This window comes from Anoplopoma fimbria, chromosome 8, assembly GCF_027596085.1.
Source record: "Anoplopoma fimbria isolate UVic2021 breed Golden Eagle Sablefish chromosome 8, Afim_UVic_2022, whole genome shotgun sequence".
NCBI lineage: Eukaryota > Metazoa > Chordata > Actinopteri > Perciformes > Anoplopomatidae > Anoplopoma > Anoplopoma fimbria.
In genome coordinates this window covers 5,633,349-5,656,051 of record NC_072456.1, presented here as the reverse complement: position 1 = coordinate 5,656,051, position 22,703 = coordinate 5,633,349, and the positions used below count along the sequence as shown (strand labels likewise).

At 40.6% G+C, this 22,703-nt stretch overlaps 1 protein-coding gene across 1 annotated transcript in view; it reads left to right on the top strand.

The window, feature by feature from the left end:
* The first annotated feature begins 3,673 nt into the window (after positions 1-3,673).
* kifap3a (kinesin-associated protein 3a) overlaps positions 3,674-22,703 on the top strand; it is a 29,462-nt gene continuing 10,432 nt past the window's right edge. The window contains exons 1-17 of the mRNA XM_054602616.1: positions 3,674-3,778; positions 4,597-4,728; positions 4,964-5,109; positions 5,222-5,280; positions 5,396-5,537; positions 7,355-7,454; positions 8,534-8,658; positions 8,860-8,958; positions 9,251-9,429; positions 12,445-12,607; positions 16,244-16,344; positions 18,915-19,023; positions 19,123-19,235; positions 19,650-19,815; positions 20,728-20,853; positions 21,090-21,188; positions 21,845-21,930. Of these exons, the coding sequence (XP_054458591.1) occupies positions 3,738-3,778; positions 4,597-4,728; positions 4,964-5,109; positions 5,222-5,280; positions 5,396-5,537; positions 7,355-7,454; positions 8,534-8,658; positions 8,860-8,958; positions 9,251-9,429; positions 12,445-12,607; positions 16,244-16,344; positions 18,915-19,023; positions 19,123-19,235; positions 19,650-19,815; positions 20,728-20,853; positions 21,090-21,188; positions 21,845-21,930 (1,986 nt within the window). The 5' untranslated portion in view covers positions 3,674-3,737. The remainder of the gene's footprint in view (positions 3,779-4,596; positions 4,729-4,963; positions 5,110-5,221; positions 5,281-5,395; positions 5,538-7,354; positions 7,455-8,533; positions 8,659-8,859; positions 8,959-9,250; positions 9,430-12,444; positions 12,608-16,243; positions 16,345-18,914; positions 19,024-19,122; positions 19,236-19,649; positions 19,816-20,727; positions 20,854-21,089; positions 21,189-21,844; positions 21,931-22,703) is intronic.

The following is a 22,703-nucleotide window of genomic DNA, read 5'->3' as shown; positions in this document are numbered from 1 at the left end:
CAGGACGCCCTGCCAGATTTACAGATCACGTGCTTGGGACACTGACTTGGGAGGAGTGTGTGTGTGTGGGGGGGCTCTCAGGACAACACAGAGGCGACTGAATTTCAGCCTGCATTTTTCAGCAGCACACGAGTCCATGCGTCTGACCTCAAGGCCCTGCTGCCATATAATGTGGTCCTAAAATGAGCAATGTCTTCTCATGTTTGTATACATGACTCTTGTTTTGTACTGGCACAGCGACAAAGACGCCAGAAAATAAAGAGTACAATTTAGGCTCCAGGTCATCTTATTCTCTTAGTACACAGATCAAACTGAAACTGTGATTTTACCTCTTTGTATATTAAAAATGTAGAATGAAGGCATCTGGATTCTCAACAGACAAAGTGAAACAAAAAAAAAGCTCTGTGCCGCTTAGTAACTGTGTGTTCCCCAGAATTCTCAAAGACTCAAACAGTCACTTGGATAAGGGTAAGGGTTAATATCTTGTCAACTGCAGACACACACAAATAATTAATTTACTTGCAAATAATATATATATATACATATATACATACACACAAACACAACTGTCTTTGATCCAAACAAAAAACGACAGCGAGACTGATAAGTAGCGAATCTAACTTACTTCAAAATGATGGTGAGGTGGGACAAAACTTTTGTTTTGCAAGTCCAAAGTCAATTATCAACTCCAATCCAACAAGTCCCAGGTCAAGTCCAAGTCTAAATTTTGTATTTGGATTCCTTATGCACCCTTATCCAAATTTAAAACCAAGTGCATGTTTTTTAAACGGGGTTAACAGTTGGTATAGTCAAAAGTAATGCTTCATTTAAAAACAATTGTACTTAAAAGGATAATAATCGTTTGTGTAGTTATTACTTTGATGCAATTGCAATAATTGATCATTTCTGAGCTGAATTATTTACATGCTGCTGCAGAGTCTTTACATCTCAATGTGATACTCTGATGTAAATCCAACACACATTTCCCAATTGTTTGTACATTGTGATTGCCTGATGTTGGACTGATTCTGAATGTCAGGTGAATGAAGTGTTGATTCGCTGCAAGCTTTTATTTTTTACTTATCATACTCACAACCTATATAGTTATATTTTTGGCTTGGGGAGGATATCGAATCATTCCGAGTCAAAAGGCTAAAGTCCAAGTGAAGTCTTGACTCATTTGGTGATTTTGTCAAGTTTAGTTGCAGGTCATTATATTCACCATCTTTCAGAAAAAGGATGCTGAGCTCCAATCAAATGCAATGACAATACATGAGAGGAAAAACTGCTGCTTTGTGGTAAATTTTGGTTAAGCATGTACTCTCACTTTGTTTGAGTGTCTTAGTTATGTGGTCTGTACACTTCTGAGTCCCACCTGCTATGTGTGCCACTCTTACTGACTTCTTTTAGGTTGACACCTTGAAATCTGACCTCAGGATGAGTTATCGTAGTTCAGGGGTTTAAGTAGCTGTTTGTAGTCCCCATTCTTGACTTTTCATATAAATGGAGAGCTTTGCAGACAGCATGTTTAAACCACAAAGGCAGCAGCTGTCTGTTTTGATGAGTGGGATAGGGCATCTCAAAAACTGCATGCAAATCTTATACTGTAAAACAAAAACAAACAACCCTTTTATGTCCTTGTAGCAACATAAATCAGTCAGTCACCAGGAAATACAAAACCAAATATATTTGACCCCTAACACAAATAATATTCAGATATATTCATCACCAGCTACAGACTAAATTTAGTGCAGTGACATCAGCTGTCACTGGTGCTGAGACAAGCGAATACATTCAGGGGAGCAGATTTACCATGTTACAGTATTGATTACACCTAACGCCATCTGTTTTTATCCTCACTTGTAACTTAAATAAACTAAATACATGGCATGAAAAATATTTTATCTTATTAAATTATTTCTCAAAAGAATAATTTCTTTAAAACATTAAAAGAATCTGTGTGCAGAAAGTGCAAAAAAAATAAACTTGTTTAATAGATGTTCTATAATCAAGTGTTATTTCTGTTGTATCTGGTGTAGTGAACTGCCTTATTGTGTCTTCATTCAAGAGTTAATTTAATAATAGAGTATATTAGAAAACACTTACTGTTGTTAATGTGAGCCTTAAGTAATGACAAAACAGTCATAGAAAATTTTAATTTTAACTGAAGGTGGACTGAAGGTTTCCTAATAAGCAGTGAAACACATCAGAACTTCACAGATCCTTTTTTACTTTACCTCAGGTAATGTTTTTGTAATTATGAGTTGCACATGTATTATTAAAGTGAGTGTGTGTTTAATATTTTATACATCTGGTTTTGAAGATTTAATTCTCGTTCTATCTCTGTTAGATTTGCATAATGCCTTCTTTGTCTGTTGAGGTATTGCTTTAAAAATAGGGTCTGAACTAGCGGGTAGCACATCTACTACATTCCTGGTTCCCAGATGTTGTGTCCTAATGACTTAAGTAATCCTCTGACTTTTCTTCTAGTGCCACCATGAGGAACCCATGCGTGGTTTTGAGTGAAATATCACAACGACCTCTTAAATCCAAAATTACAACCCCTGATGCTACTGTTCAGCTTCAGAGCAGGTACTGATACTACACTGTAAAAATACCCTGTTACAAGTAAAAGTCCTGCATTAAAAATGTTACTTGACTACAAGTATGCAATTATAATCAGGAAACTTTACTGAAAGTATAAAATGTTGAAAAAATGTCCCCTGTGACTGTTACTAATTATTAGGCTACTCTTTAATCAATGTAAAAGCAGGATTTTACTGTTGTAGTTGGTTGAGGTGGAGCTCAGTTTGAATTATTAATTCAAAATGTGTTTTGATTATCTGTCAATCGACTAATAGGCCCTTTTCACAGCAGCAATTTTGACATGTCATAGCAGGGAACATTTTAACACAGGTGTAGCTAATTGATGAAGTTAATTAGGGCCCCATTCCATTTAGAGTGGCACAGCTATTTCAGTGCTCAATTAATGTTATAAATTACACCTGTGTTAACCCTGCAATGGCATGGCTGCTGGGAAAAATGGCCTACTGATAAATGCACTAACGTTAGGCTAATCTTTTTAGCTGTAAGGTTACTTAAACAGTTGGGTAACGCTCAACTCAATTTCATTTATAACAAAACATATTTTATGCCTTAAACGTACAATATTCTCAGCTCTAGAAAAAACACTCACATAAAGTACAAGCTCCTCAAAATCTTTACTTAACTACAGTACATTTGAGTACATTTCCTTCCCGTTAATACACATTATGCAAAGCTTTGCCTTGTGAAATACTATAACTATAATTATTCTGTCTGTATTTATAAGATTTTTTTTTTAGTTATTGTGGATTTTTTATTTTTCTTACTTGTTTAAAATACTTGTTTGTTTTTTTCTACTATGTACCTTGTTTGCACTACATCTATGCTGCTGTAATCCTGTAAATGTCCCCGCTGCGGGACTAATAAAGGATTATATTATCTTATCTTATCTTATCTTATCTTATCTTAGCTGTACTGCTGGTTTGCATCAACTCGTCCTCCGTGACTACAGGTGGCAGCAGTGCTGGTTGCTTTAGATAACCGCGTTGCATGCTGGGAGCCGGCTGAGTCGCCGCCCTGGCAACAAGCTGCAGAGATACCAAAAACATCCGCCCTGTCTTCATCAGCATCAGCTGGCCCCGTGTGGGACGCAGACCATTTTAATGCGGGCTTTCTTACAAATCTAAAAAAAAATGGACAGTTTGCAAGCAGGAGATCCGCGGTATCTGAAAAGGTAACAGCTGACGAGGCAAAGCTGGTTTACGTGTGTGATGTCCCCGACAGCGGGCAGGTCTGTGGAGCAGCGGGATGCTCGGCTGTCACTGAAGCAGGACAGGCTGTTGTTACAAATAGTTATAGATGTGTATGTTTCTGCTAGTAGCTAACAGTAGTACCGACAGCATGATATTAGTTAACCAAATGTTGTCTTGGGTGTGTAACGGTAATGTTACGTCAAGAGAAATCGATGGACCGTGATGTACGTAACTTTAATCAATAAAAGACAACATAATTCATAGGTTCATAGGTTTTACACATAACACAAACAGTACATATATTAAAATGTTACTTTCATTCCCACATCATTCAATTTCCTTGCATAAATCTTTTAAGCTGTTTTTAATAATCTTAATACATTCTGACATCATCTGGTAAACCCTTATAAATCTTGACTCCAACACAATGAAATGACTCACATCCAAGAGTCTGTATATTTATACATTTTCACTGAGCGTCACTATTGCTCCATCAGCTGCCATATAATCCTGTATACACATGCCTGGCTGCTATACAAGTCCTGTCAGCAGTATAAATGAATTTGGCTATAATATATGTAGTTATTGTTTACTGAATCCGATTAATTACACTTTAATATCTAAACATACAGAAGAGTTGTGGCTGATTTAAAAGCACTGTATCTCAATAAGGCAAATTAATGTGAATAAAACAATAATGAGAATCTACTACATCTTACTATACTATTACTGTACTATTCACTGTTGGATTATGTGTTTTATCTTGAGATAATGCTTACTTTGTCTCTGTATGACACAGGAGAGTGAAGGGATGTACTCTTGAGGTCCACCCCACTGAGAGAGCCCTTGTGGTTCAGTATGAGGTGGAGGCAACTGTCTTGGGAGAGCTGGGGAACCCAATGGTTGGAGAACGCAAAGAGTGTCAGAAAATGTGAGAAATTAACACTGTTAACAAATTTAGGATTCAATCTTACTGAGTTTCTTAAAACTGCGTACACTTTAGTTACGGTGATTTGTAAGATGAGAATGACACTGTAAGAGGCTTACTTTTTTTTTTAAGAGAAATTATGATATTGTGTCTCCTTATTTCCTTTTATACCTTACATCTGGGAACCAGGTGCTCAATGTTTCTCTCAAAAGCTGTAATTTGTATATTTGTCCTTCAGTATTCGCCTGAAAAGCCTGAACGCCCACACAGATACGTCCTCTTTGGCCCGGAAAGTCGTTGAGGAATGTCGGCTGATTCACTCGTCCAAACTCCACGAGGTGGAGCAGCTGCTCTTCTATCTGCAAAACCGCAAACAATCAAATGGTATTGAGGAGTTTCATCATGACTACATATGTGTTTATAGTTAGAGTCAGTATTCCTCAGAGTAAAAATCTCAAGAGGCCTTTTTGTCGATGCTGAATATTGCCTTTCACAGATAACCAAGAGAAGAAACACATCTCACCTCGAGATTTCACACCTTACACAGGAGTGGAGGTAGGAACTGAACTGTACAGTATACAGTACAATATGTGTGTGTCTGTGTGTGTATGAATATGCAGTCTGAGGACATTTTGCAGTCCCAAGGCTGAACTCTTTTATTTCCCTTCAGCTGGATGAGGTGGCGAGCATTAGCTGCATCGATGAGTATGTGGAGCTGCTGTATGAGGACATCCAGGAGAAGATCAGAGGAGCCACACTCATCTTCCAACTGGCACGCAACCCAGATAACCTGGAGGAGCTCATACAGAACGGTACCCTGCTCTGGCACATAAAGAATTACTTTATTCAGCTTAAGGGGAAAAAAACATAATTCTTCGTTTCTCTCTATTCTTGCAAAATTACAGAACCAAAGTAGCAATCTAAAAAGATGCTTACAGCCATCACCAATGTGTTGATTTCCATACTTCCATTGATATATATTTGCCTTTTCTCAATTCATGGTACAAATGGTTGTTAAAAAGATGTTTCTAGGTATCTCCTGCATCAAATAATGAAGCACTTCTTTTTGTATTCATTTTTTTGAAGACCATGTTAGTGTGATTCAGTTGCCAATTATTTTTTCATAAAAAACAAACATGTAAGCTAGTTTTTCAATGTATACAAAAGTATGTAGTTCTCAAAATCACATTCCAAGTTTCCATCCCTCAATTGGCTCCAAGGGCTGGGTATTAATCAAACCTTAATACTTGTATGCTACAGATGGGTATCTGGTGTCTGTCATAGTCAAAAATTGCCATCACAAGTCTGCTCAGCTTTATAGTTCTCTTTTCTTTATTTGATCACAGAATTCTAGACTTCAATCAAAATTTAGCCAATTGTGGACTTTGTTTTTTAGGCTAAACATAAGCATTCAAAAGAGCGCTCAATAAACAAAAAATGGCACATGATAACGTGACTGAAGTCTGTATCAAAAGATTCATTCACATTCCAGTTACGAATGATAGAAGGATTAGGTAAGCACGTTTTTAAGTTTGCTGATCCAGGTGACCATGAAGGTCCAAAAGGGTCCATGTGATATACATTTAATCATCTGCCCGTGTCCGCAACAGATACCCAATGTAAAACAAACAGAACGACGTCCGCTGTCCATGTCCCTTTTTGTACCATGTTTGTCCCTTAACATACTTTAGCTGTATATATCTTTTGCTACAAACCTTCAATAGCATCTCACATTCTTCCTCGGTAGATGGAGTTTGCTAGGGTGGAGGGAAAGATGGTAACCCCTGTTATGATATGACAGTATTATAATATCTTTGTGATAACTAAGAAAATTTCATCTGCAGATGAAGAACAGGATCAAGGTCAATGATAAACTTTCATTCTCAATTATTCACAGCGTATTCATTTTCTGTAAATAATCTTTTTCCTGGCAAAGTCGCTTAAGTTCAAAAGTGCAAACCTCACTCATATTCCAAATTCTCATCAAAAAGCCGGATTTGGATGAAAAGGGAGTTTTGATAACTAGAATATTGCTTCAGTGCAGAATCCATTGACTTTCATCATCTCGTCCTCTCTGCTCCCCTTTTCAAAGAAAACAAAGCTCGGCTTCAGCTCTGCTCCCTTCCGTGACAACCGCGCTGTTTCTTCCGCAACAGCACGGAGCCATCATCCTCTGCAGCCGTGGGGAGATGGCACGGCTTCATTTGTATCTGTCATAATGCGTCGTCAGCTCACTCCATCTGCCGCGCCACATCAGCCGGTCCGATGTTGATAAGAGCCGAGTGTTCGTGTGAACCGAGAGGCCTGGGGTCGACGTGGAAAGAGGAGACGGACCCTGGGACGCACGTCTTTTGCGCTGAGAAGCATCCATAGCTCAAAATCCTCAGGAGCCTCCGACCTCATCGCATTCCCCCACGCTTCTTTAAATTAACCTCCAGCTGCACTGTTCAGTCTGACTCTGATTGAATTCCACACACAGACGCTTTGCATTTGGCTTTTCTTTTTGACATCTGCAGTCCTTCATTCTTGTCTTCCCTTCTTTTTCTATGACTGTTTTTTTTAATAGCGTGTTTGTGTGCGTGTTTGTGTGTGTGTCTTTAATGACATGTGTTTGCGTGTCTGTGGATAGAGACAGCCCTTGGAGCCCTGGCCAGAGTTTTGAGGGAGGACTGGAAGCAGAGCGTGGACCTGGCAACAACCATCATCTATGTCTTCTTCTGCTTCTCCAGGTAAACCGACATTTCAAACATATGCAGAGGGCTGCAAGAATCTGACTGTGTCCCTTTGTCCATTTACATGTGGTTTTAATTCCAGTCTTTTGGGAGCCTTTGCTTCTGTTTTTTATTTAAAGCTTTGGTCTCGGACTTTGTCAAAGCCCTTGCTTTTGTAGCATGAAATCAGAGTCTGCTATTCCAACATGGAAGTTTTGTTGGTAATGACTGCAATGTGGCCAAGTATTTTGAGGATTCAGGTTCAGGGTGATGTCTCTTGGGGAGTTTTAAACTTTATTTATAGTCTCCACTTCTCTAAGGCTGAAAGGGTCTGTTGCATGATGTAAATTCCGTCATGTGCCCCGATGCCCATGCCTGCAATTAGGGTCTACATGCAGCCCAAAAATCCATGCCTTTTAATTTGCTATAATTAACTAAACTAGATATGGACTACCAAATACCTTGATGTCTATATTGCATTAACATAATAAAGTCTGCATTCCTTTGCATTTAAGGCATAAACCCAGATATACCAGATTAAGGCAGTCATAACATTTTACCAGCAGTATTGTTGCGTCCTTGTTTGCAGTATTTTCTAAATTTCAGTTGTAACATCATTGACCCCCCTGACTCGGCTCTTTTCTCTGCTCTCTGCTTTACTTACAGTAGTCATCCACCTTTGGCAGCGTACCTAGTACTGAAGTTTCACTCTCCAACTGGGGGTTAGGAAACCCTAAAATTAGCCCTCGCTAGAATAATACATAAACGTCTGTCAGAGCTGATTTAGGCAGCGAGAGGACGTGTACGTCTGAAAACCGATCGTCGCTCTTGGCTCCTGTCCATCTCCATGTTATGCTGTTTGGATTGTGAAACGGTTCAAGTTGGACTGATTATAAGTCGGACCAGGACATACTGTTTGACTGAATGTGTTTTGACTTCGACAGTTTACTTTGTAAACTACTTCAGGGGTGACGGATTGGGTCATTTTAATGACAGCTCCCAGCTGGAATCCCCAATTCAGTTTTGAAAATACACTTTTGGATAAATGGAAGTCTTTTTCTTTCTCTCCCTCTTCGCCTCTTAATTTTCTCATCTAGTTTCTCCCAGTTCCATGGCCTGGTCACACATTTCAAGATTGGGGCCCTTTGCATGAACATCATTGAGCATGAGCTGAAGAGGTACGACCTCTGGCAAGACGAACTACAGAAGAAGAAGAAGGCCTATATCCTTTTCTAAGAGTCATGCATCTGGAAAATCTTTCCACTAAAAGTCAGTTTTTACTTAATAGCATAGATGATAGCTGTACGAAAATAATGTTTTCTTGTATGTAACCTTAGATGAGCACAATACTTTAAGTAGCTTGGTTATCATGGTAAAGTTTTAATGTTTTCTGTGTACATTTGATTTCCTTGACTGATCTCACATGAGGAATTCTCTGAGAACCAAAATCTGAAGAAGGAACATGAGAAGTCTTTCAAAAAGTACCAGAGCCTTCTGACCAAGCAGGAGCAGCTTCTCAGAGGTAACTGTGGAACCTTTTTACCCCATGACGATGTCAAACCTATCTGATCTGCAGTGTCCACCAGGCTGTTGTAGGTACTGTAGTCGTGAGGATCAGTGTAGTCTCTTTTAAGCCCAGTTATCCCAGACTGCAAACACCAGTCTACTCACTACTACTCTAGGTCTGTTCTGTTTAACCTCTGTAGCCACTCATTGTGCCAGTTGGGCAATCAACGTTCGAGCTAAATGACTACTAGAAACAACTTGTATCTGCCAGTCTGACCCTTAAATCTCTGACGTGTTTGACCCCGTAGTTTGTCTGTGTCTGCTGCTGAACCTGGCTGAAGACACCCGCACAGAGCTGAAGATCAGGAACAAAAACATCGTCCACATGCTGGTGAAGATCCTGGACCGGGATGACGAGGAGCTGCTGCTGGTGGTGGTCTCCTTCCTCAAGAAGCTCTCCATCTTCCTGGAGAACAAGAATGACATGGTGAGACAGAGGAGGGGTGGAGTGAAAGTTAAAGCTTTCCTCATTTTCCTTGAATCTGAAGCGCTATTATACACAGTGCCTCGCAAAAGTTTTAATCCTTCTTAGTTCCTATTTTGTTGCATTACAACCTGGAATTTAAATGAGATTTTTAGTGTGGATTTTATGTTCTGGACCAACAACATATAATCAATATTGGAGGGGTGAATATTTTTTTTTTTTTAATTCTACAAATTAAAACTGAAAAGTAGTGCAGCCCCTTTGCTATGATGCCCCTAGATAAGATTAAGTGCTACAGAAATCACATCATTAGTAAAATAAAGTCTTTGAACATGCCACAAAGAACCTTTAATACCATTATTAGAAAATGGAGAGAATATGTTTTTTTTAATACCCCAACCCCCTTAACTTCTCCAGAACTTTGTCCCTGACCAGTTTGGTGAGCTCCTTGGTCTTCATTGTGCCGCTTGTTTAGGGGGTTTATGGAATCTGGGGCTTTTTTTAGAACTGGTGCATGTATACTGACATCATGTGACACACAGTTAAATAAAGTCCATCTGTGTGCAATCTAACTATGTGACGTCTTAAGGTAATTGGTAGCACCAGATCTTATTTAGGTGATTCATAGCAGATGGGTGAATACATATCTATGCACCACTTTTCAGTCTATTTTTATTTTTTAAAGGTATTTTTTTCCTTTACAAAAAATGTATTACCTTATGTCCGCTACATAAAAACCAAATAAAAATCCACCTAAATTCAAGGTTGTAATGAAACAAAAAACAGCAAATGTGGTGAATACTTTTGATAGCCACTGTACCTGAATAAGACTGTGCTCGCATGTGAATGATTGCGTCTCCATGTACCCTGTGTTCCCTCAGAGCTCTACTTCTTCATGTCCTCCACATCCAAAAAGATGCACTTGTCAAGTCAATCTTATCTATACAGCCCAATATCACAAATTAACGCTTAAGCTCATGAACGGTGCAGACAGTTAAGGTGGAAAGTTTTACAAAGAAACTATTAGAGCTTGCGGCCGCTTTTGCTTTTTCTCTGATTTAGAGAAATGGCAAGTATGACATTAATCATGAATTTGTTAAGGAAAATAAGAAAATTATCCTGCAACATGTTAAACTACGCTTGCATCAAATAATTCTGGAGACAATTAAGTGTTTGTAGGAGCAGCTCCGCCAAACTTTTCATTGTTTTAAATTCATGGCATTTGTGTGTTGTTTTTCAATTATTTTTTTTACGACCAGCATAGTCAATCTCCTTAATTTGACCTTTACTTCTCTAATGGATGTGCTCCTTTACAAGGTTGTTTTGAGATATTTAAACTCAATTAGTGAAATTTAGAGGAAACCATCATTCTTCATTTGTTCTGTTAAACACTCCCAAAGTCATGTTGACAAATGGCTGTTCCGCTGTAGAAATGCCATTTGAAACCACGCTTATCAAATTTCAATGTAATAAATGCTTAGAAGGTCCGCTTTTGGCCACGTGTCCCACAGCGCTCGTACAGGCACCGACTTTCCCCTAATCCATCCCCACCTGGTTCTAATCTCACTCAGTTTGTGGGTCTTTATCAAAGCCAGACCCTGTTAGGAACTGGTTTTATCTCCTTGTTTCCCCCTCAGTGTATCTTTTATTCAGATTAAAGAACTCTTCAGGGGGTTTAGACCAACTCAACGTGTCCAGCAGGAAAATAGTGGTTTCAACACTTTGACTCGGTTGAGTATATCAGTTTACACAAGGGAAAAGGGTTTTCATTTAATGACATGGATGTTTAATTGATTTAAAAAAAAAAGAAGAAGACATAATCACTTAATGATGCTGTGTGTTATCAGGTTTTATTTATTCAGCAAACATGTTGTGATTTTTTTTATTTTTATAAATCAGATAAGACTTCAAACCAGTCTGATCATTTTTTTTCCTGTCACTAATGGAAGGGGAATGTCAGTGGTAATTGACACGGGCTGCACTTGATTATGCTGCTCGTGGTCTGGTTTGTGATGGTGCGACTGGAGCTGGTTTCACACACAGTAGCAGTGAGTGCGTTTTTTTAACTGGGAGCAGGTTGCGTCACCGTGATATCAGGCTGTGGGGAGACCACAGGAGAGGGGAGACGGACATGTTAACAGGCAGCACCGGACTGACGAGCACCGCCCTGTCACACTCTCACAGTGGCAGCATGTTGTCCAACGGCTACCATGCTGGTCACATTTTCACACAACAGTGATCCCCTAAAGAGTCGGCAGTCATGAGTTTGTGTTCAGTGTCATCAGCTCGACACCTCCACCTGCCTGTAGGGCATGTGAAACTTCTCCAAGCTGGACACAACGACTTAAAAAAATGAAAAAGGCAAGATTTTTGTGTTTTATGTTTAGTAACTATCATATCAAAGGAAAAATAACAGTTATCATTTGTTATAGTTATGTAAAATCCCTGTATACTCATACAGGAGTGTTTTTCAGCGTGGTAGCATGGTACAGTTTAAACTGACAGATAATGTAATCCAGTAAGGAAAGAAATCATGACATTATGTGTGATAATTTCACGCATTTATTCTGCTTATGTATTTCCTTTAGGGCTGCATGTTCCGGTAGAAAATAAAGTATAAATTATATATTAACTTTTGACAAAAGTATCCCATTACTTTACAGTATCTTCATAATCATTTAATGTTAAAATGGAAATAAAACTTGATGCTGTGAATTATAATCAAATATACTTGTATGTACCTACAAACATACAGCGGTTAGTGGAAAAAGTACTTCAATCCTTCTCCTAAAGAGGAATTAAAAAATACTCATAATACATTTAAATGTTTTACTTCAGTAAAAGTATAGATGTTTCATCAGCTAAATGTACTGAGTTGTCAAAAGCTAAATTATTCATTATGCAGAATACAACCAAAATTAACCACATGGGGCACTGTTAAGTAATGTAGAGCTGTTTTTTTTTTTGTAGTTTGTAATATCACAAAAGTTAATTTTTTTTTTTGTCTTTTGTCTACAGGCTGAAACATTTGCCGTGGAGAAGCTGGCTCGGCTGGTTCCCTGCAATCACGAGGAGCTCCTGAGCACCAACTTACGCCTCCTGCTCAACCTCTCCTTCGACACGTCGCTGCGCAGCCAGATGGTCCAGACAGGACTCCTTCCCAAAGTCTCCTCACTGCTCGGTAATCAATCTGACTGCGTACTGATTGTGTGTTTGTGTTTGTTCCTGTGAATGCGTTTACACTGGTCTCATTGTGTGTTTATGACTGAGGTTGTATTCAGACACATCCCAAGCCGGCGTTGGAGCCTTTAATTTATTAAAACTGAGGCGTATGTGCAGGTGCAGCTTTTTACACAGCACCCAGGCCTCGAGAAAGCCTCCGGTGACCATGAGAGCACGGACTTCCTGAAAGCTCCAGAGCGTGCGATAGCTGCGTCGTCTCATCCGCGAGGTCGTGCGACACGGTCAGAAGCATCTCTGACGGGCCCTTTTGAAGCCTCTCAGGGGGAGGCTCGGGTAACGGCGCATAATTAATATAATATATTTGTTAGAATAACATGCCAGAGCCTCTGCACAAATGTTGTTTTTGCAGGAGCAGGCAGGAGAGGTGGAGAGGTCTTCAGAGATTTAGAGAGAGCTGTTTTTTTGGGAAGTGGCGGGTGGGGGTTGCTCATACAGGAAGCGAGGCGCACACATAATATAAGTTAACACTGAAATATTACGCCTGCTCACAGTCTTGACACTGTTGAGTTTGCCTGTATTTGTATGTTTGCGCATGTGTTTAATGCGCTCTGCATGTGAGCCGGTGTGTCATTAATCATCCGCTTTGACTGGAGACTGTCCTCTTTTCAATCTACGCACTCTGCATGAGGACTCTTGAGGTCTTATCTCTAAAGAGAGAAGACAGCGAAGGGGGGGTGTCTGTAAGCCTCCACTCTCTCCATCCAGACCTGACCTGAGGTCGAAACCTCTGATGATAAGATGAAAGTAGAGGGGGAACCTCCACTTGTCATCATCAACTCCCACTCAAACCATCCCACCACCACCTGAACTCAACAGGAAGTAGAAGATTCCTCTTTGTCAGCTGCACGTTCATTTTTTTCCATTTGCGAGACAATTTGTCGATCAACAGAAGTGAATCGATAATTTTGTACATCAGTTAATTGTTCTATTCATTTATTGAGCAAAAATGCCAAACATTGTCTGAATAAAAATTAAGTCCATTTATCAGAAATACCAAACATTCTCTGGTTTCAGCTCTTGAAACGTGTTGCCTTTAGTCAGCTTAAAATTGTTGTAAACTGAGTCTTTGGGTTTGACTGTTGGACCCATATTACAAATAATTTGAAAATGTCACATCAACATTTTATAAATAAAATATAAATAATCTGTTAATCAAAAGTAATAATCCATAAATGTATGAACAATGAAACACAATCATTTGTTGCAGCCCCAGCATTGCCTCTCACCCCAACCGCTTGTTGACTGTTAATACTTTTGCAAAAACAAACTAGGAGACATGAGTGGGGGTGTGGACCTCTTTAAGAGCATTTTACCCTGTTAAGTGGTGCGTGATGTCTCCGAAGACCAAACCCAGCTTGCTTATTTATCCAGAAAATACAATAACAACGGCGCGGTGCTGTCGGCAAAGCGCGCCCAGACTCCTCTTAATGTGTGCGGGTGTAATTTTACGAAGGTTAGGCGGTTTTAAATCAGGCTGGGGTGTAATTGGAGTTTAGCTCGCCCACTAACTGCCCCTGAACAGTCTAGTTAATTCTTAACAGCTCCCACTCACCTTTTTTTTTTTCTCCTCTTTCTTGCCCCAACCAGACCAGTGTTTTGAACATTTAATGGGATCTCTCTCGTCCCCCATAAAGGATCCTCCATGTTCCTACCAGTAAAGTGAGGGAGTCTGCGAGGTCTGCAGGAGCTTATTGCCTCAGTTTGGGCATGCTTGGTTGTTTTCATGTGCATTTCAAGGTATTGGTGGAGGTAAAGGATCGCTAATGAGAAGCACATGTTCTGGCCAATCGCTGGCTGCGCTGGAAGGTCCAGAGCAGCAAGCGGCGGAGCTTTAACTTATTAAAGGCAGTAAAATTGATGCTTCCTCCTGTTTTGCCAATTAAAGCTAGAAGCCGTCTCTCCCTCCTGTGATTCGAGGGCTTCACTGAGCACATCTGGATCCAATACTCAGCAATAAGGCTCCCCGTACGGCCAGTGACCGAACACGGCTGGGACCAGTTTTAACTGGACCTGGTTGGGGATTTGGAGGCTGGTGGGCATTACAGGAGGTCTGTCGGTGGTTCTGGTCCAGTGAGGAGCCTCTCTCTTAACACGTCTCTTAATGAAAAGTTCCCGGGTCAAACTCTGGTCTGAACTCTATTAATCCCCCCTGGCTGGCTCCTCCTCCAGGCCTCCAGCCCCACAGCTCTGGTCAGAGGTCAAACTCATAAAGGTCCTGGGCTCACTGACAGTCTAACACTCAATCCATTCTGTCTTTATCTCCTCCATGCTGCTGCCGAGGCTTGATAAGCTCACAAAAGTGTAGCGACCGGGAATGTACTCATTTTATTGGACAAAATACTAAAGGGTCAGTTCACCAATATTACAAAAAAAAACTATTTTCTTTCTTAACCTCTAGCAGTATCTATCCATGCCGATAGTTTTGGTTTTATATGTCCAGGTTTTGAGAGTCCCTTAGATCTCTGGATACACCACAATGCAATGGATGTGATTATTATTATAAATTGTAGTGTCAGGTTTTCGGCTTGTTCCACTGCCTCTAAGTGGCAGAACAATTATTAATGCAGCTTTAAAAAAAAAAAAAAAAACTCAGCATGAATGCGTCTTTCCAGTGTCACAGTTACACGGATAATCCACAGTTTTCATTGGAACTGCTTTCAACCAAAGAAATGGTCCCAGTGAGGTCTGTGGAGTATCCCTACTAGTAACTGGGTCACTATTTCTGGAGGGGGGAGAGAATTTTTATTTGTATTTCAACGCCTGCATATTTTTTAAGGTTCTTATTGTCAACACATCCTGTGTGCAGAGCCCAACCAAGTTGGATTCTCAATACTGTCTGACTTCCTGTCTGTGGCTCTCAGCTCAAAGCTCATTGGTGCTTCCTGAAGATTTAATCTTTAGAAACATTTCAGAATTATATGGTTTCATTAGAAAAAAAATAATTACTCAAACAGGAGGAAATAGTCAATTTGGGTACCATTTTCATTGGCAGATAAATCCACATTTGGTGCAGTAGGACAGTGTATGTGGGATTAAGTCAAAATGAACTACAGTGTGCGTTTTTAATAGTTCTGGACAAAAATGGAGCTCAATGGCACAGAGGAAGAATATATATTTCTTGTTAGTAGATACATTCACTGTTGGTCTGCACATGGAATTTGTTGACAGTAAGAAAATACTTGATATGTCAGACATCCACAGATACAGTGAGTAACACCAAAAAGTCACTTCCATTATTTTGGGACAGAGATCTGGACATCTTAAAAGCTGCGCAAATAAATTAAGTGAGGAAAAAATATATTCATTATTAAATGATAGTACTTTGGCTAAACTGTCCATTTAAGCAGCATGAAAAGCTTGCCTTTTTAATATTGTTTTCCTCATGTTGAGCTGCCCATGAGACGCAACAAACTGAGAAACTACAGTCAACTGATGCTGATTCTCCATTCAGCTCATTAATACTTTGAAAAAACACACCACTCTCCTAGATGTGGTCATTGGCATCCCGCGGAGCGTTACGGCACAACCAGTCATTCATCCATTGACTTTCCTCCTCCCCCTGTTTATGTTGCAGCTGACGAGGCCCAGAGACAGCTCAGCATGTGCATTCTGTACCACATCAGCATGGACGACAGATTCAAGTCCATGTTTGCCGACACAGACTGCATACCGCAGGTAAGACTGGCTAATGTACAACGCCAGCAGACCAAGACAGACACATTGGCATCAGCCGCTAACGTTACCCGGGAGTTAATGCATGAGAAACGGAGCGAGAGGGAGGGACGCACGCCACATCTGGAACCATAAACCACCAGAGGACTGCTGCTCAGTCTTCGCTCTCGCTGTGATGACAACTCTTTTTTGGCTTCTTTCCTTCTCTTTCCTGAAAACATCCCCTCGCCATTTCATCCTTTTCTGTATCTTCTCCACATATTCGACTCTTAAATAGCATTAGTACACTGGGACTGCAGAGACAGGATTTGTGATCATGAAAATTAAGTTTACCGCCCAAGTTCAAAACCCCCTCAGGCTTGTTTCTTTCAACTTTCGATCACAACATTTTTGTTGAGTTACACTCCCTCCTGATTGAGTTGACCCGGTCAGTCGCTCCTCTCATCATCTGCGATTAGCTAAATGTGCGTTGTGTTTGTTTGTTGAGATTGGGTGTAAATGCCGGCCAGATGTGGCCGCGGGAGTCGGCTGTTTGTTCAGAAGGTCACGTCAGCGGCAGCTCTGAACCCCAGGCTCCCCTGCGTGGTAGAAAGGAGGCTGGCTAGCAGCATGACCAGGATGTGACCGCCGACCCCGCCCCGAGGCCCGCTAACTCTCCCCTCACTACCCTCTTCTACCATTTATCCCGCTAATCGGGTGTGAATAAATATCAAAATCTGGTGTTGTGTTTTAATGGTCGATGAGGAAGAAAAAGTATGCCTGCCCAATCGAGGTTCAGAGGTTTGAAAGTAATAAAGAAGATTACTCACTTTCTTTGGGGAATTCAATAACACGAGGAGTTGCATTCTACACACAAACACATAAACGTGTGTTTTAAGGCTGATTCTAATTAAAAAAAATACTACATTGGACAGTTTTTAGCACACATGATTAAAAAAGTGTTAATAGGAGTTATTTTTTTCCACCAGAATTGCATAAAGTACCTTCCACCATAATAATGTAGAGCGCAAAAGAAAGATATAATTGAAAAATGTTCCTGTTGGGTTTTTTTCTTGTGATTTCTAAATAGGTGTTTCTAAAATCCTAGTAGCAGCCCTGCCTGCCAGCACTCATTTGAATTGCAAATGCAGCTGATGAAACATCAACTTGTATTAATATTGATGTCATCAGACAGTGAGATGATCCTAAAATAGTGATACTGACTGGCGTCTTAGTGCAGTACAACAGGAGCTACTGTTCAATTGATGAACAGGTAGCATCTATTTAATAAGCAGAGGTTAGATCATTATTTTGTTCTTCTCTGTGATGACAACAGGTAAATTGTCTGTAATTAAGTGTTGGTGATGACTGTCTGTCCCACTGCTCACCAGATGTTTGCTGTGATCAGTAGTTAGTTGTTTTGACTAGGAAGACATTGTTTAGGTGTTAGCGTGTGGATGCAGATCTTTGCAAAACACCATGAATGAGCATCATATTCACACTTTTCAAAAATGTCTTTACACTTTAGCCAGCTTTGTGTAGACATCAGTTTCAGTGGTTCATATACGTTTTATTTTATATTTTCCCTAAAGTCCAACTCCCAACACCAAAACCTTTTTTTGTTCCATATGATATTTACATGTCTCGCCATCCTAAACAAACTGCCTCAGCCCATTTCCCACCTTTTTATCCTCTCTACCTGGTTTGCACTTCTAAGACCCCTCTCTTTTATCACTTTCCCAGGCTAGTAGCTGACCTGCCCCTTTCCCCTTCCCCAGCTTTTAATGGGGTCACCGTTTGGTGCTGAATGTGGGGTTTCCAGAGCAGGGATGCAAGGGGTGAGGGAGGAGAGAGGTGGAGGTGTGGGTGGGTGGGGGGTTGACTGTGTTGGACGTACTGCAGCGTGGCGTTGGGCCCTGACTGGGCCTCCGGTGGCTGTCTGTGGTAAATAAGCAGAGGCAGGTGCCAGAGAGTCTAGACGGGGCTGATTTGGGGTCCGGGGCCCCTGGTATGTGATACCTAACCCAGGCCCGGCCCAGCCTTTCTTTGACTCCTGACTCCTCACAGGGAAGCAGTGCACCTCTGCCCCCCCTCCAGCCTCCCCGCCTCCCCACCTCTCTGCTCAAAGCTTTTCCTGTTTAATGTTAAATCAGTGCTGGAGAGACAGACAGCCAGACAGACAGACAGACAGATAGAGGGAGGGAAGGAGGTGGTGGGTGTTTGTGAGGTTAGGAATGACGCTTGCCTTTATCTCAGAACACTCTCTTTCTCTCTCTAACTAAAAAAGAAAAAAATCTGATTTATTTACCTCACCCTCCTTTGCTCAAACCTCGTCATAAAATCAACAAAAGTACATTCATCACCAGAAACACAAACACACTGGGAACTACCTTCTGCTCCTTTTTTAGCTCACAGCAGAAAAATAAATACTTGGGAGCACATTACATAAAAACACTGAAACGCTTACATATAGCCATGTTATTCCAACACAACGGACACACTACTACTTTTGTTTGATATGGACTAGTTTGTCGTGAATTTCAGTGATCAATCACTTAAGTGGTTAACTGACATTTGAAACCTGTGATTGACAGCTTATGAAGATGGTGTTTGACTGTGGGGAGGAGAAGCTGGATGTTGAGCTCATCTCGCTCTGCATCAACCTGGCTGCTAATAAGAGTAACGCAAAGGTCATCTGTGAAGGTATGAGCTTCAAAAAAAAAAGGATAAACGCAACATATGGAAAATCCCACTATTATGTCCTTAAGTTCTAAAATGTTCTTTTCCTTCTCGTTCACCTAGGCAACGGTCTGAAGATGCTGATGAAGCGTGCTGTGAAGCTGAAGGATGTTCTGGTGATGAAGATGATCAGAAACCTTTCTCAGCACAAAGGACCCACCAAGAGCCTCTTCCTGGTGAGTACTTTGCCTTTTAAACCTATCCTGTGTTCTAAAATGAAGATCAATGTTAAGACGTTAAGGCTGATAAAGGAATGTATTCATCAAATGTTTCATAATTTGTACAGTGGTACTTTAGTCATGACCTTTTAAAGAAAAGAGTGTTTTGATCAAAAGTAACACATTTTAGTCAATTACCTTTTGAGATTTACCAAAGTATGAAGAAATACATGCGCCCATGGCTAACTCAGTGTCTCCATGGCAACATTGCACTTCCTCTTTTATTACCAAAGGAATGATGGGAACCCTGATGGTAAAATCACAAAATGTATTAATTCAATACATATTACAAAAAAGAATAACAATAGGAGTGACAAAATCCATGAAAATTAGCCAATACTAAACTCTCAGATTTTGTCTGTCTGCTGGTAGGACTATGTCGGTGACCTAGCAGCTCAGATCAGTGAGGAGGAGGCGGAGGAGTTTGTGATCGAGTGTCTGGGCACGCTGGCAAATCTGACCATCACCGACCTGGACTGGGCGATGGTCCTCAAGGAGTACAACTTGGTGCCCTACCTGAAAGACGGACTCAAACCAGGTGTGTGTGGGTGTGGGTGTGAGTGTGAGTGTGTGTGAGGACCATTTGACTGACTATTTGGACATCCATGGTCTTCATAAGCTGCAATGTGTTTGCATTACATGTTCAATGTTGTTGTGATACCCACTGGTGCAGGACACGCAGCAGTGCATCCATACAGACACGGTTCCGTCCTCTATCTCCCTTTAAAACCAGAGTCCAGGTCTCTCCCATGACCTGTCTTAACCTCTAACTACTCCCCCTGCATCACACTATCAGTGAAGTGTCACTGGTCATGGATGATATGAGAACAGAGGACCCTCATTATGGTCTGGGCCTTATCTTTACCTTTGATGGCCAGTGACCTCCTAACCCTCAGTTTTGGTCTTTATTGAGGCAGAATTAAAAGTCTATCGCTTTATATTAATGTTATTTAAGAAGAAGTTTTTTTTTTCAGAATTTAGATTTCAGAAATTGTCTTTGATATCAGGTGCTATGGCCACATGTCAGTCGGTGGTAAAAGTACATTGAGTTTCATCGCCCACGGTGATGACTTATCATATTTCTAACAATCTAAGAATGTAATAATTGACAAAGAGATCCGAGCGATCCTCAGTAACTTCCATCCCGATATTATCCACCACTGAACCATCCATGAGTCATTTATTGATCTTAAAATTTGCCTCTTGGGATCCTTTACAACTAAATAGATGTCCTCAGACACAAATGGATAACAAATGGATTTTATTTACAACCTTATGTTCCCCAGGCATAGTTTTCTAGGCTGCATTGCTAATAAGACACAGCAGTCAAAAGACTGTGGTTTCGCTTGTTCAGCACTCTGTTCTGCACATCGGAGGCCAGATGTTTCAAAGGATCAATAAGGTTTCTTTGCCGGTCATCCACTCAACTTGTATTTTTTCCTGATGTCAGGTTCTGCTGAGGATGACTTAATTCTGGAGGTGGTGATCATGATCGGCACCGTGTCCATGGATGACTCGTGTGCAGCCATGCTGGCAAAGTCTGGGATCATTCCTGCTCTTATTGAGCTGCTAAACGGTAAGAACCAAATCCTACTACAGCTTTCCAAAGCATTATGAAGTGTACCATCTAGTATTTTTTTATTTCAATTATTTTTATTCTGGCGACTAAAAGTCAGGATAACTAGCCCTCTTCGACACAGATATTCTCTTTCTTTTTTAATCTGTCCCTTGCATGTCCCCTAACTTTAACACATGAATCTGAAAATGAATCATTTTTCATTTCTTTCCCCTCCCTACCTCTTTCCATCTTAGCCCGACAAGAGGACGATGAGTTTGTGTGTCAGATTGTCTACGTCTTCTACCAGATGGTCTTTCACAAAGCTACCAGGGACGTCATCGTCAAAGACACTCGTATCCTCTTTGCAAAGTATCGTGGACATTTCTATCCCACTAGATGAAATACATGTTAAGAGACGACATGAGACTACAAGACTGTTATGATTAGCTTCCAACACAGTCATGTACCCTGGCTGTATGTTTCCTCCATTCTCTGGGGCTCTCCAGAAAATACTTTATTTTCAGTCTTAAGTGTTTGTCCCTTGTACTGCCCTGTATGTATCCTGTTTGGTCCCCAATCTCCATAGCAACCTCTTTTAACCTCTCATTTTTTTTTTTAACCCTGTGGGTATTTTAAGCGGCCTGTAATTGCACACAGTTGTGCTCGGTGGCTGCTTGTGTCAAATTACAAATATGCTCTCTGTCAGAACGTTCTGATTGATGTTTTTCTTTCTGCGTGAAGAATATAACGGGAATATCTGATTTAAGCACTGCCGTGGGAGGAAAGTGTTCTCTTCATCACAGGAAATGTAGACAGCGGTTCCTTCAGCCGCAGGGCACCTGTCTCCGGTCTCTTTGTCTTCAAATGACGAGTGGTGGTTCCTTCCCACAGTACCACCACATCCCCATCATTCCGCCTGCGATTGATTAGGGACAGACAAATAATTGATTCAGTGTCAAAACGTCCCAGAAAGGATGAAATGTTTTCTTTCCTTGAGTCCTAATCCCAGAAGCGCCTGCGTACCTCATCGATCTGATGCACGATAACAACGCCGAGATCCGCAAAGTCTGCGACAACACGCTGGATATCATTACAGTGAGTAACTGACGATGCCTCATAAATAACATTTCAAAACTTTCACACAACTAGAAACTGAGGTGATTTGATGCTTAATTTAAAAGTCAGCATTATTTTTTTTACTTAGCTCCAAAGGTTGCAGGGCTTAAGGAAATAGTAAAAAATTTTTTAACTCATTAGAATTTTTCTAAACACCTTTCAAAACCAAAATCACAAAGTTTTCAGAAGAAGAAGAATACATAAAATGGAAATTAAATTTAAAAAAAAAACAGAAGGCGGTCTAAAAAACAAGGTGAATATACCCGAATATTTAGTTTATATAAAATCAAGAGGAAGCCAACGTAAATGTGGTTTTATGATGTTTTAATACAGCCTTTGATAGGAAGTGTTCAAAAACCTTTTTGAAGCTATTCGTTTGCACTCACCCTGAAAATGACACTGCTGCAAGTCATGAAATTAAATGGAATGTGAGATAAAATTTAAGATTTTCAATTCTATTCAGATTAAAATAGATGGGTATTCCAGTATACTGTTTTATACAACTCATTTCCATTTCCATACGAACATGAAACGTTTTGACCTTATTCCAGTCTGCCAGTCAAACAACTCTCCCCTTCTCCTGATGTGTCAAATTTGACATTGGCGATTAACAAACCGATGAACTCCTGAATCACCTTGTGACTGACAGGTGTGGTCAGCTCCCAGTCAGTGCGTGATCGCTGCCAGACCTCAGATCAGCGTAATTAGCTGTAGATTACAGCCAGGCAGTGTAGCGGGGCGAAGGAAGTGTT